General features: G+C 41.3%; 1 protein-coding gene across 1 annotated transcript in view; it reads right to left on the reverse strand.

Annotated features, from left to right (window-relative positions):
* Nucleotides 1–1,153: 1,153 nt before the first annotated feature.
* The window catches only part of BTBD8 (BTB domain containing 8), a 176,843-nt gene continuing 163,347 nt past the window's right edge, over nucleotides 1,154–14,649 (reverse strand). The window contains exons 16-18 of the mRNA XM_082265597.1: nucleotides 10,676–10,806; nucleotides 5,017–7,104; nucleotides 1,154–2,177 (exon numbers count right to left, since the gene is read on the reverse strand). Of these exons, the coding sequence (XP_082121723.1) occupies nucleotides 1,732–2,177; nucleotides 5,017–7,104; nucleotides 10,676–10,806 (2,665 nt within the window). The 3' untranslated portion in view covers nucleotides 1,154–1,731. The remainder of the gene's footprint in view (nucleotides 2,178–5,016; nucleotides 7,105–10,675; nucleotides 10,807–14,649) is intronic.

Here is a 14,649-nt window from a genome sequence, read left to right on the forward strand (position 1 = left end):
GTACCCAAAAAATTAGGATGGTGTGAATCAAGAAAAAAATAATAATCATGGTGAAGATTATAGTCCCATATTTTCGGTATCTATATATGTTACAATAAGGTAATCATCTTTGTTGTATATAGTAATATAGTAACCACGGCATCCTCGGCCTTACCATATGTACCCTTGAGTTGCTCATACCTCGTAAGAGCCATATTTGCATGCAAGTTTTTAACCTTATATGTTTGTGGTTGTTACAATAATTAATTTTTTTGGTATTTTTAATGTGGAAACCAATAAAATATTTAATGTTTTGAATCAAATACTTGTGTGTTTTTGGGTGTCCAATCGCCTACATAGTCCCACCAACATACTTGGGGGTTTTTCTTCTATTCTACACAACCGGGATGATGGCCACTGGCACCTAGGTACTAAGTGATGGGGAACCATATAGGTTTATAGTTACAGTTAGGCGGTCGGCAATGGTTAAGCATCCCCATCAGAGTTAAATGTTTTCTCTCAACCCTCTGACTGCCTTTTTTGCTGCACAGCTTGGTTTGGTAAAAATTAAAAAATAACAGCAGGAATTGAAAAATAACAGCAAAAATGTAAAAAACAAAACAAAGACTGCTTTGTTAATCCTTGTGGCAGACTGTCTCATTTATTTTTGCCTTTATTACAACTTGAACACGAACCTGTACTATGGCCATACTAAGTAGAGGTACACATCTGATGCATTGCTGCCACTATAGGCTGCCTGCACATGGATTTTGAAATAGAGTAAGGGTTGGAGGGAAAGGAAGTTTCAATTTTCTGAAAATGTAAGCCTAAGATTCTCTCCCCCCTCAACTGTTGTAGAACTTGCCAAATAGATCACAAATAAAGTAAAATACCTAAAATGTACCTGGGGTCCCCTGCCTGCGCTCTGGGCTCCTCTTCGTCTTCATGTGCCACAGTGCAGCTCAGCTCTGCCCTCTGATCACTGGATGATGCTCTCCAGCACAGCGCTGGATTGAGATCTGGCTCAAAGGTATTTTTTTTATACCTTAATGCAGAGAATGCATTAAGGTAAACTACCTTCAGCCTTTGCAACCACTTTGAACAGGAAGTTTTAGTTTAGACAGTTTTCCAAGTAAAAAAACTGCATAGTACACACTGACGCTACAAAGAGGTAATATCAATTCCATTTTATTTACATTTTGGCCTCCTCTGAGAAGCAAAGACCAATTATCAAATTTCGAAAACACAGCATTCATACGAATTAGAATTTTCTCAAGACAGTTTCTTATCAAGTACCACACACAAATGGCATGCCCAAGTCTTGCTTGAACAATTAAAGTGATACAAACTTGGCAAGTAAAAAAATGTGCCCTTGGCACAGACTGTTTTTAACCCAACTATTGTTATAATCTGTAAATAAGAGGGCTGTGTCAGCTGGAAGAAAACTAAAGCATAAATCTGAGATTTGAGTTTATATGTAGCATTTTGCTGTTTTTCTGATATATTTATATAGATTATATACACTCTAGTAAAAGAATTTGCATTATTGATTTATATATATATATTGTAGGAGAAAAGCATAGGCTACTACAAGCTGTATGGAAAATTTAGTGTACAGCTATAGGACTTCTTTTAATGACTATACGTTACCTAAAACAGCTTCATATCTGATTGAATATTACAACATTCAGCTGTTACCTGTAACAAACCCTGGAAAGATTGTTGGATCAAAAACAGTGAAAACAATGGAACCTAGTGATGGGTTTCTAATTCAAGGATAGTCCATTCTCCATGGGGGGATGAACACTCATCAGGAGAGTAACTAGTCACTGTGATGCTTGTAGAATCCTCGAACGGAGATGACAAATCCCCCCATGCTTTGCCCTGAGATTTAGAATTCTCTCTAGCTAAGAGCAATGTCTGATTGATTAGATACTGTGCTAGGCTGAGATCCTCAGGGACGGAGTTTATGATATCAACATCTGATCCATGATCAGCTAGCAGCTGTCTTAGTAGTGTCCAGTCCCTTTCTACAAACTGCTGATCTTCAATTTCAATATCCATTATTCTAGCTTCGGTCTTCAGTCTTTGCTCAATTCCTTCACCAGGATCCATCTCATATATAGGAGAAAGGGACTTTGGAGGGCGATGATCATACATGCAGGTTTGGGCCAATGAGTCATTATCATCTATGTTTCCTGAAATAATTCATAATACTGTACATTGTAAAATAGTTATGCTCTCCCCCCAAAGTCAACGAAGACGAACATACAATCAATAAACACTGTGGTACACAGACATTTCACAAACGTATATATTTCTAGACAGTAATGTGGTACAGATCACTGTTTAGAAATTCAAGTCAAGCATCAGATCGCCCTAAGAAGCAAACTTCTGAAATTTCTGATACAGAAAATGGGTTATTTGAATAGCCATTTCAATCAGACATAGAATAATACAAAAGGGTTGCATCTATTTTGTATTTAGTGTAAAGTGTTATCATATAGCCTATGACACCCTCTACCTATCTAGCAGTGAGCATATGTAGGTAATCCCCTATATATTAGGGAAGAGAGATGAGAGATTTTGCTGCAAAATTAATTTATAGGTGTAAACTTTTTGCAGTAGGCCATAATTAACAAATGGTCAAAGACCGTTTTCTGGCATCTTAACAGTGTGTGACAACACCAGAATTCTGTATCAAAGGGTTAGCCCAACATAATTCATCACAGTAGATGCTGGTGGCTGAACAAACCATTGACTTCCTAAATCTCAGGAACTCCATTGGCAAATGCATCCCCACCAGTAAAACCTCCGCCAGTGAAGCCTTTACCTTCTGATAATAAAATCAAGAACCTTTGTAATGATTTCAATAGATGGGTGAACCTAGGAACTTTGGTACAGGCTCTTACTAGAAGTCTTGGAGAGACACAAAAAGCCAATAGTGATTCAAACAGCTTCAACTCCAAACTAAAACAAATCTTTTATGTGGACTAACCCTTTACTATTGTCCACCCCTGATTTAAAGCTCTCTCTTTATTGAGTCCACTCACTACATTCAGAGCCACTGTTGGCAAACATCTAATTAGAAGAGAGCTAGCATTTAAAAAAAAAAAAAAAAAAAGTTTTAATTATATGCAATTATGAATACCCCCTTTATTAATGTCAGTATTCTGTCATGGCTCTAGTTTGTGTGGCAATAAAAATTACACTGTTTACAATAATGTACATTTCTGCATTAATATACCTATTATATGCATTTTATACTAGGTATAACTAAAACAGCTCTGGTAAAAAATAAAGCCAAGTCATAGTAGAAATCTAAATTAAACTAATCAACGACTTTTTTAAAAATATGTAATTACATATTAAGATTTTAAAGTGAATAAATACTGGATTTAAAGTTTGACGTTGCTGCTGCAATGTCAGACAATGGCTTGCGATACCAGTTTCTGCTGTAAGTGATTCTCAGAGATAAAGCTTCCAGGCTCATCAGGATAGTGGGAGTATGTGGGAAGAAACGAGGTAAGCACTAATTTATAGACAACTCAGCTAATTATAGGCTACTGGTAGGCTGTGAATTTTTGGTTGTCTTTCCAAAAGCAAAAATAACTTTTCTGAGTGATAAACAGTTTCTACATATAAAATATACATAGAAAGATGGGATGCATAAAGTGAAAAGAATAAAGATACAAATATATTTATAAGAAGGCTGAACAAATTTCAAAAATAAAAATCAGATAAATGCACTTGATGTCATTTAAAGAGACACAGTGGTGTTGATCTACTAAAACTGGAAAGTGCAAAATCTGGTGCAGATGTGTATGATAGCCAATCAGCTTTTAACTTCAGCTTTTTCAATTAAGCTTTAAAAAAAAAAAAAAAAAATCTGGAAGCCGACTGGTTCTTATGCAGAGCTGCACTAGATTTTGTACTCTCCCGTTTTGTAAACCCATTGCCCAGGTCGCTTCATGGCAAAGTGATAGTGTCTTTGCAAAGCGGCTCCCTCAAATCTTATACCTACCTTGCCAGCATTTTCCAATAGCAACCAGCACTAAATTCCCAGTGTTGAAAGGGGGAGCCGTGATGTCACACCCTCTGTCATTTGACAGTACTTAGGCCTAGTGAAAGGCTGCTAGTGCTGGCAAGGTGTCAGGGGGTGAGTACCCTTGCAAAGACACTGTCACTGTTGCCTGAATGGGCAAGGTGAAAGCATCTTTACTGGTTGTAGGCGCCATGATATTTTAGTTGGCAAAATAGCCATTCATCCCCAACAAAATAAACTGTCAGGATCCTTTTGTACTTTCTAAAGCAGGTTTCCCTCATGCATTTACAAATTGGTTCTGAAAGATTAAAAGCCTACAGAATGGGTCACTATAATGGCTATAACCATTATTTTAATGATCCTTCGTAGACATTAAGAGCCTCAAATCTTTGTGATCTTTTAGGGCCATCTTAATTCATGTTCAGCCATTCTGATATACATTTAAATATTGCAGCAGGAATATTTAAATGCATATATGTATCATAATACTTTCACTTTATATATTATATATATTCCGCGCAAAATAATTGTCAATTTAATTTTATCTTTGATACAGAAGCAGGTCTTTCACAGTTCGGGTTTCTGCACTACAAAAAATAAAAAATGTCTGAAATCCTTCCTAAAGCACAATTGTAATTATGTCGAAAAATGATTTGTGAGTTTTGGTGTTGTGAATATTTCAACACTACAACTTAACATAGTTAATGTACTAATTCAATAAAAGGAAACCTATACTGAGAGAAACTTGCAGGCTGCCATTGCTGACCTCCCTTAAAAAATGCTAGCAGTCTAGCTGTTTCAGATTTAATACATTTTGAGTTACTAACCCCAAAACAAGCATGCAGTCAGTGAAGTAAGAACTCCTGATCTGCAGACTTATTCTATGTCAGTGGCTTAAACTACTAAAGCCATAAAAAGGTCAGCATGGTAGGCCACAAAACTCTGCACTAGAAGTACTACAACTCTATTGTGTGACAGCTAATGTTTATTACCTGCAGATAAAGCAGTGTTGGAGCTTTCAGTAGATGGTACATGGTTGTCTCTGCCTTGGTAGTCAAGAAACTGACTCTTACATGCATTACCAGTTTTAGTACAGCAAAACCTTTGTGTATCAGAAGGCATTTCAGTATAGAGATCCAAATGGCATGGTCTTGTCTGAGACTTAATTTCACATTCTGTGGATTTGTAGTAGCCTTTACATGCATCAGACTCTTCAAGGTCCTCATCAGCAACAGACTTTTTATCACTTGTTGGTTGATTGCCAGTCAAAGAAGCAAATTCTGCCTTGCCCTCCTTGGACCTTGGGTCGTGGTTATGGGAACATCCAGAACAGTTCTCAGTACCATTTCTCTCAAACACGTCCAATGGTGTTAGTGATGCAGGTTTGCGCATATGTAAAGTATGAGCATCTCCTTCATCGGATCCCAGTTCTTCACACTCATCCACAGAGAGGAGGACAGACCTCTTAAAACTTTTATTTGCAGTAGCTTCCTGGGAGTCACCCTCCATTTCAGCAATATCATCGAAAGCTAAATTAACAATGCCTTGAAAGGGCTGAGTGACAACTTCTTCTGGAACTTTGAGGCCAGTGCTTTCCGTCTCTGATCGCTCATCTTCAGTTTCATCAGCTGATGAAGATAGGTGTTCAATTTCCTGAGAAAACTGCACACTGCTGCAAACTGCTGTGTGATGAGAACTATGTTTGGGCACATCCCTATGCAGCCATGGCTCCATTCTTTTTTGAGGTCCTTCATCATCACTGGTGGAATTGACTCGGAATAACTCTGTATGGTCTTTCTTCAATTTTACATCAACTCTTAAGCTACCATCATAACCCTTCAATTCTTCAGGGGTACTTGTGTCACTACTGCTTCTACCAAGAAAATCATGGCACCGCATTGTGCTGCACTTAGAGATTCCTCTTTCATTTGAACCATCATCATCCTGTGAGCCACCTGCATCGTAATCTTCAGACCTTGGTTTGATGTCATCAGATGATGTACTAGCACTGCCACTCTCAGATTCTGGGCTCTCGCGCTCATGTAGCATACCGGAGTGTTTATTCCATTGACTTATAAATTCAAAGTTTTCATGATCAGCTGCTTCTGTGGCATTCATCTCTGTTTGATAACTAGACAACTGCCTTTCAGATGAACAGTTCATAAAAGGTTCACTATTATTTAGCACAGGCTGACAACTGGTAGAATTACCCATCAAAGGCGATTCAGCAGCACAATAGGTAGGCGCAACTCTGCTAGTGTTCTGAGAGAACTGGAATAATGTCACATCTTCCTTCTCTTTTTGTTTCGGAACTCTTTCAACTTCTTTGACAGAACACAACTCACTTTCGCTTGAACTGTCAGCACATTTGGAATTCTCTGAATCACAGATATTTTTGCAATCTGGTTTCTTCTCGCCTGCAGTACTTATAATGTACACTTCGTCTGACCCAGCATTGTCAACATTTGCTGTTTTGGTTTGATTTGTTGCTTCTGACAAACCTTCTTTTGAATTAGATGTATAATGAAGAACAGATGCTGCTGGAAGATTTTCTTGGCATTGGCAATGCTCTAAATTAGGCTTCTGTATCATAGAGTCTTGATTGCCCATTGAATTTTCCTGACAAGACTCAAGTGCAGTGAATGGCTGGCCTTCAGAACAGTGTTGTGCGGTGTTTTCTGCTAATTGATAAGAAGCAGATTGTTTGACTTCATCTGCTACAGACACTGGGCTCTCTGCATTATTTGTAGCTAGGTTGGGGCATTTTTTGACTGCAGAGGAAGAACTCTTTTGATGTGACTTTTGGTTTAGTGTTAAAGGTTTAGAACTACTTTGAGCCTTAGGTTTGGATTCTTTATGATTTGATATAGAGAGTTTACTGCTGCTTAAACTGTGTTTATTACTTGGAGCTGCTGCATTTGTTTTATTTGTTGATGTGACTGATGGTTTTGTAGCCTTTTTATTCACAGACACGGGTTTTTCCCCAGAAATAGAATGGTTCACTAACTTGGCTTCCATTTTGACATCAGTTTGTTTGGAAGAAACAGATTTAGGCACGTCTGATGCATCTCCAGATACACCTGTAAAAAAAATAGGAGAAAAAAAAAAAAGTAAAACTAAGCTTTATCAAGTTACAAGAACCAATCACCTTTGTATTTTGTGCACCAGAAATGAAATTGTATTTCCCTACAGTTGCACATCAATTATGGGTAAATTAACTAAACTAACCAATGCATCATATACTATTTTAGAAGAAAAATTTAAATTCCTGAAAATGCAAACATGTTTTGCGTCCTAAAGTTCCACTAAACTAAAAAAAAATCTCTAATAATTACTAAAAGGTTTCTATGCCGTTTAAGTCTGAAATCTTTACTGATGAATAAATTACTTATGCAACCGGTCAGTCTTCCATAGTTCCTGTTTGGTAGATTAAATGATCTGTGGGCTCAGAGCCTCTGCATTGTTGCAACCACATTGCATATTGCTCCCTTTCTTTAATTTAAAGCCAACCATAGATGGATCAAAATTTGGCTGGTTCAGCAGGGATCAACTTCTGTACAGCCAGCCTGTTGGAAATTTTTTTTTTTTTTTCGATCAGTGCCGCTGCCTATAACCAGCGGTGCTGAGGATTGTATTGTGATGGCGGGGTAGCCCCCCTCTATCAGAATACAATAGCTCAATGGAAGGAGTTCCCCCATCCACCTCGAATATGTGGCTAGGGGAATCAAGTTATTTTCTTTCTTTCTTTCAACACACTGGTTGAATGAAAGAAAATGAATTATGTATGGCCTAAGTAAGCCATGTCAATACACATCTTACTATGTAGGAAAACCGCTTGCTGTCTGTCTGATCCAATCAACCCAAAGGCATTGGTGGGTGGATCACATTGACTGGCATCTCCACTCCATTTGGACAGCTTGGGAGGAGGGGGAGAAAAAGCTGAGGTGACGTGACAGGACATGTAATCTGCTCCAACTTAGCCCTGCCCCCAGCACAGGCCACACTACAGTAAAAAAATAAAATCATGTGACCCCATTTTGAAAAAGCTGAAAAAGGTATTCCTTGTATTCCTAAAGTAGTCCACATGTAAATTAATGCCTGGTGGTCATCATCACTTATTGTCGTTGTACCACTATCAGTGTCCGTGTTCCTAATTGGATCATCCAATTGGATCATATAAAACATATCCAACATGCTACTACCATTACAGTGGTTTTCTGATGCTATTTCTCGTTTTTATTTCCATGGGAAAAAAATATATGAAACTTGATCACTTTCAGGTGACAATTCCACTTCTATTCCAGTTTTCTTTCTGTATATACCTGTATGCTCCTAAAGGATTTTTTTTTTCTGATGTTGCAATGGTTTTAAATTGTCAGTTTACAGTATATGCAAATAGCGCTTAGCAAAGATTTTCTATTAGTAAAGCTAAAGGGCTAAAAAAACGGAAAAGAGTGACCAAAAAGTACAACTACATAATGGAATGTGAAAATGTAAGCAAACCCAGAATAGCTGGCCAGATTTCCCACTTGCTGGGAGGAGAGAAGAGAGACCACATTACCGTAAGTCTTTGCTCAATATCGTTTAAGTAGGGTCATAATAAGTGCTCCCCAGAGGGTATTTCCTGACTCAGTTCCTCGTGTGATTATGGCCAGTAGGTTGCCAGTGATTGGGAGGTAGGCAGGGAGACCAGGTGCTAGGCAGACAAAGTGTTGCTTTTGTGCAAGAAAATCTGATAAACCTATAGAAGGTAATGGCTCATTGTACTCCAGCAGAGAGATTTGTGAAAAACAAGCAGTGACCTCTGACAGCATTTTTCACTGAAAAGAAGAGATGAATTGGCAGTCCCTGCACAAATCAGCAGTGCAGTTGTTTCACTGTGAAAGTGCATCTACACTTTAAAGAGGAAATCAGTTTTTTTTTCTTAACTGGAAAGTAAAGGCATAATGTGCTAGTAAGCATCATATACTAGCACATTATGTGACACTTGCCTCCAAACGAAGCCCTCGTCGTCCTATTGGAGGCCGTATCCATCTTCGCCTGTCCTCCTTCCGGGTCTGCGTGGGAGCCGCCGGTCACGGCACAGGATTCTGAAGAAATTGCACTGGCGGCTGTTCCTTCACAGAGCATGCGCCGATGATGCCATTGGCACAGTAAAAAGTAAATATCTCCTAAATGGTGTAAGTTTAGGAGATATTTAAAGTACCTATAGGTAAGCCTTATTATAGGCTTTCCCTCTAGGTACAAACATTAGAGGGTGGGTTTACAATCACCTTAACTATTAAACAGAATTTATTGACTATACGACCAGAACCAGACCAGTGGTATTGCATAGAAGAGCATGGGGAAACGAAAATTAAATTTGCAGTCCTCTCTTTCTCTCTAGGATGAAAGTTAAAGGAGTTGTAAAGGCAGAAGTTTTTTGTATCCTAATGCATTCTATGCATTAAGATGAAAAGCCTTCTATGTGCAGCAGCCCCCCTCAGCCCCCTAATGCTTACCTGAGCCCCATCTCTGTCCACAAGTCCCTCAGCCATCTGAGACTCTCCCTTCTGATTGGCTAAGACACAGCAGCGGCACCATTGGCTCCTACAACTGTCTAATGTCATGTCAATCAGGAGAGAGAGAGAGAGAGAGAGAGAGGGGGGGGGCGTGGCCGAATGGCAGCCCTGTGTCTGAATGGATACACAGAGCTGCAGCTCAGCTCGGGTGCCCCCATAGCAAGCTGCTTGCTTTGGGGGCATTCAACAGATGGGAGGGTCCAGAAGCAAAGAAGGACGACCCAAGAAGAGGAGGATCTGGGCTGCTCTGTGCAAAACCACCTGCATAGAGCAGGTAAGTATAAAATTATTATTTTTTTTTTTAAATAATAAACAAGACTTTACAATCACTTTAAAGCCACAAATATTAGTGACCCGTCATTTAAAATTGAAAGTGAAAAATTCCTTTCATGTAACCTCCTTTCCTCTAACTGAATAATGAAGACGTCAACAGCAGTTACCAGTATCCATCAACTGAGCCTCACAAAGGATGGTAGTGAGTGCAGGCACTGGGCTTACCTCCAGTCATTCTCAGTGAAACATATTGCTAGGTTTTAATGAGTATGGCCAACCAGTGGACACACACATCACCCTTCTTTGCTTGTTGCCACAGAATATACCATTGTGGGTTTCTCCTCTTGTTTTTTTTAAAGCAGTAGTAAAGTCTTTGTTACAATACAAAATAATGGGACCCTCTACAGGTTTAAGTCATAATGTATTAGTATGCACTGCATATTAGTGAATTATGACAGACTTGCCTATAAACAGAGCCCTCCAGTGTTGTCACGGCTACCCCAAAGCTTCCCTCTTCACCCAATCTTTCTTCAGAGTTTTGTATCTTTGGCCACTTGAGCGGCGGGGCCGGGGTGATATTACGCCTGAGCATACGTACAGGAGTAACATCGCCGCAGCACACAGAGTGGCCGTCAATGTTGTCGGAGCTGCGCATGTGCGGCCCAGAGCACATTACCTCTAGGGTCTCTTCTGTTATAAAACCCTGCCTGTCAGCAGATTTAGTAGTTCTTCAGTTTACTACCACTTTACCTATATCTATTCACGCTAGTCACATCAAAAAGCACAGGTATCAAATTCCAAACAAAGAAAAACGTACCTGGTTTTTTAGACAGTGCAGCTGGGGCACTCTTTGGCCTTTGTTGAGCAGCAGTTCCCATTCGGATTACTTTTCTTTTCTGAAGTCCAGAGTCATTCCCTCCATCAGTGGGTAATTTTTTCGCTGATGTACTGTTAGGATTAAAAAAAAAAAAAAACCCAAAAAAGAAAAAAAAAACAAAATGCAAAAATTTCCATTACCACGTAAAAAAACAAACACATAAAATCAGCTAAAAACCATTATCATGCAGACAAGGCAAATCAGCCATTTTTAGTCCTCTTCCTAGTTCAATAGTAGTAGCCTTAGACTGGCAATAGCCATGGGGTGGGTACTGCTTGATCAAGGTCTTTTTAAGCTAGGTACACACTTTATTTTCTTCATTTAACCAGTGGGCTGAATGAAAAGAATGTGTCTGTCAGAATCTGTCAGAATACACTGATTTGTGCTGCAGAGGCGGATTGGCCTTTGTTAAACAGAACAGGCTACACACAAATCAACATTTGTCTGGTTCCTGCCAAACTTCAGTCAGTGTGTACCCAGCTTAAGCCAGATATGGCAACAATCTTATTTTTAAGGCCCCTGTCACACTTATGAGACCTAAAAGTTGCACGATTTGACACAATTTTGACTGGACTTGAAGCAATGCCTATGTCTTGGGACCTCAAAACGCATTAAAATCATCCCAAAGTAGTGCAGGGACTACTTTGAAGTCGTTGCAACTTGAAGTCGCACAAATATGAACGGTACTCATTGGAAATCATGGAGTATGACTTGTCATGCAACTTTGCAGTCCCAAATTGCCACATGCGTGTGAAAGGGGCCTAAAGGGGCTAAACACATACTGCCAGGGAACGACAGACATGTTTGTCAACCTGGTTTTATCATAAGTGTTTTGTCCTGGCACCCACAGTGTCTGTTCCCTACTTCTTCCTTACCCAATTTTCCTTTCCTGAGCACAGACAAGAGCATTAACGTTTATGTTGACGCTACATCCAGCCATTGTAAGATTGTATGTGCACTGCCCAAGTGTTTGAAGATATCAACACACTGAAACAGTCCTAAGAAAAATTGGATTTTTGACTTACCATAAAATCTATCTCTCTGATGTTCATTGATGGACACAGCTCCTAATATTCTTAACTATTGGGTTATACTGGAGTAGGACACTAGGTAGAAAAAAAAAAAAAAAAAAAGTCTGGCTACGCCTAAGGGCAGTGAACATCAGAGAAATGGATTTTACAGTAGGTCAAAAATCCCATTTTCTCTTTCAATGATGGACACAGATCCTGATTTTCTTAACAATTGGGATGTCCCAAAGCAGTGTTAAACACGAGGGGTATGAACAGTGAAAAAGATTCCCAAGGCTAACTATAGCCAATCAGGTAAACAGGAGCTCAGCCAAAACAACATGAGCTCAACTGAAACACACAATACACCCTCAAAGAGGACCAGGTCCTCTACACAGCACCTGCTTTATAGAATTTTGTGAAAGTGTGCACCGATGACCAGGTGGCCGCTTTGCAAACCTGCGTCACTGATGCCCGACAACGGAAGGCCCAGGAGGCATGGAGCGCCCGAGTAGAGTGCGCTTTGACAAGGAAAGGAGGAACCTAAACCCTTGATGGAATAGGCCTGAATCACAGTCTGTCTGATCCATCTGGAAATGGTTGCAGTGAAAGCAGACAACCCTTTTCGAGGCCTATCCATAAGCACAAATAGTGAGTCTGACTTCCTACAAGACTCCGTAGCTGCCAGGTACATCCTAATTGCCCAGACCACATCCAAGGCATGCAAAGCAATTTCCTTTGGATGCTTTGGCCTGGGGCACAGGGAAGGCAACACAAAGACTTCATTCAAATGACAATCTGAGACAATCTTTGGAAGAAACGAGGGACAGGGCCGAAGAACCACCTTATCTCTGTGACCACCAAGTAAGGTGAACGATACAGGATAACGCCGCCATTTCCGACACCCTGCCTGCAGAAGTGATAGCCACCAAGAAGGCCACCTTCTGGGAAAGCGCAAGCAGGGGAATCCCCTGAAGATTCTCAAAAGGAGGCTTCTGAAGGACTGAGAGCACCAAATTGAGGTCCCAAGGTGGCAACGGAAACCGCACTGGGGGGGCCAAGTGCCTAACTCACTGAAGAAAAGTATGCACCAGGGAGTGTGTGGCCAAGGGCCATTGAAAGACGACCGCTAAGGCTGACACCTCACCCTTGATAGTACTAAAGGCCAGTTTCTGCTCAAATCACTGATAAAGGAAGGTCAAGATCCGGGCCGAGAAAGAGCGAGGATGAACCCCAAGAGACTCACACCACGCAATGTATGACTTTCCACATACGATGGTAGATCTTCCTAGAAGTAGATTTCCTAGCTTTTAACAGTTTGACGCAAACAAACCTCTATCCATCAGCACCTGGTGTTCAACAGCCACCATCAGCACCTGGTGTTCAACAGCCAAGACGTCAAAGACTGCGACTATAAAGCAGGAAGGAAGATTGGTCCTTGGGACAGCAGATCTTCCCTGAGAGGAAGCTTCCAAGGAATGTCGGCGACCAGCCGCAGCAGGATTGGCGTACCAAGCCCAGCGAAGCCAGTCAGGAGGCACTATGATCACCGAAATCCCTTCTGCCTACCTTAAAAAAAAAAAAAAAAAAATCCCTTCTGCCTCGATCCTACATAGAAGTCTTGGCAGAAGCTTGAGAGGAGGAAAGGCGTAAACCAGACGATACTGACCCCATGGGGCCACTAGCGTGTCTGTGGTGTCCGCCAGAGGATCCCATGACCGAGTCACAAACCTCTGCACCTTTCTGTTGAGCAGAGATGCCAACAGATCCAGCTCGGGGATGCAGAGACACAACTGATGAAACACCTCCGGATGAAGGGACCACTCTCCTTGGTCCAACACTTGCTGAGATAATCTGGCTGCCAGTTTTCATTAGTCGGGACCCTTCCAGTTTCCAGAGCCCCTGAGCAGAATTTTTGACGAGGACACCTCCCCAGCCAGGCAGGCTGGCATCTGTGGTGACCACTGTCAAATACAAGGGGAGGAAGGATTTGCCCATCTGAAGTGCCGGAGAACTAAGCCACCATATCAGGGACTACTTCGATCCCCGGCTCAGCTGGATCTGATTGTCCAGAAACTGCGGAGTCTTGTCCCATTTGGCCAGAATCTTCCTTTGCCGGGACCTCATATAGAGCTGTGCAAATGGAATTGCCTTGAAGGTAGACAACATCAGGCCTAGAACACGCATGCAAGGCCCGGAAGGGATGCCCATCTGCTGGACAGCAGGAGACGAATTGCAGCCTGAAATTTCTGGAGCTTGTCCAGAGGAAGAAGCACTCTGGCTAAGGCCAAATAGTAGGAGACTCCACTCGCAGAAGGAGGTCGTCCATGTAGCCCAGTACCACAATCCCCCGTTGGCGTAACAAAGCTAGCACTGGGTCGAACACTTTTGTCAAGACCCGAGGATCAGAGGCGAGACCAAAGGGTAACGCCACAAACTGATAATGCTCCTTTCCCACGGCAAAACGGAGGACGCGCTGGTGACCGGCACATATTGAAATGTGAAGGTAAGCATCCTTGATGTCAATAGAAGCAAGGAAATCCCCCTGATACAGGGATGCCACCACCGTGCAAATGGACTCCATTCTGAACTTCTGTGCCCGCACAATGTAGTTCAGCGCCTTGAGGTCCAGGATTGGACGCACCTTGCCTTCCTTCCTTCCTGGGAACTGTAAACAGGTTTGAGTAAAAACCCTGAAAACTTTCCAATGTTGGACTCGGGATAATCACCCCTTGCCTTGAAGTAACAGGTCTTGTACCACCCCAAACAGACTCTATAGGCGGTCTGGGGAGAGGCACAAGTTGGAAGGAAAGAACCTTGCCGGGGGACAAGGGCGCAACACGATCTTGTAGCTGGATCAAATTACTTTCCCTGCCCACTTGTCTTTTACCAGAGAAGTCCACGGGT

The sequence above is a fragment of the Pelophylax lessonae genome (genome assembly GCF_965119305.1).
Source record: "Pelophylax lessonae genome assembly, chromosome: 8".
Classification (NCBI taxonomy): Eukaryota; Metazoa; Chordata; class Amphibia; order Anura; family Ranidae; genus Pelophylax; species Pelophylax lessonae.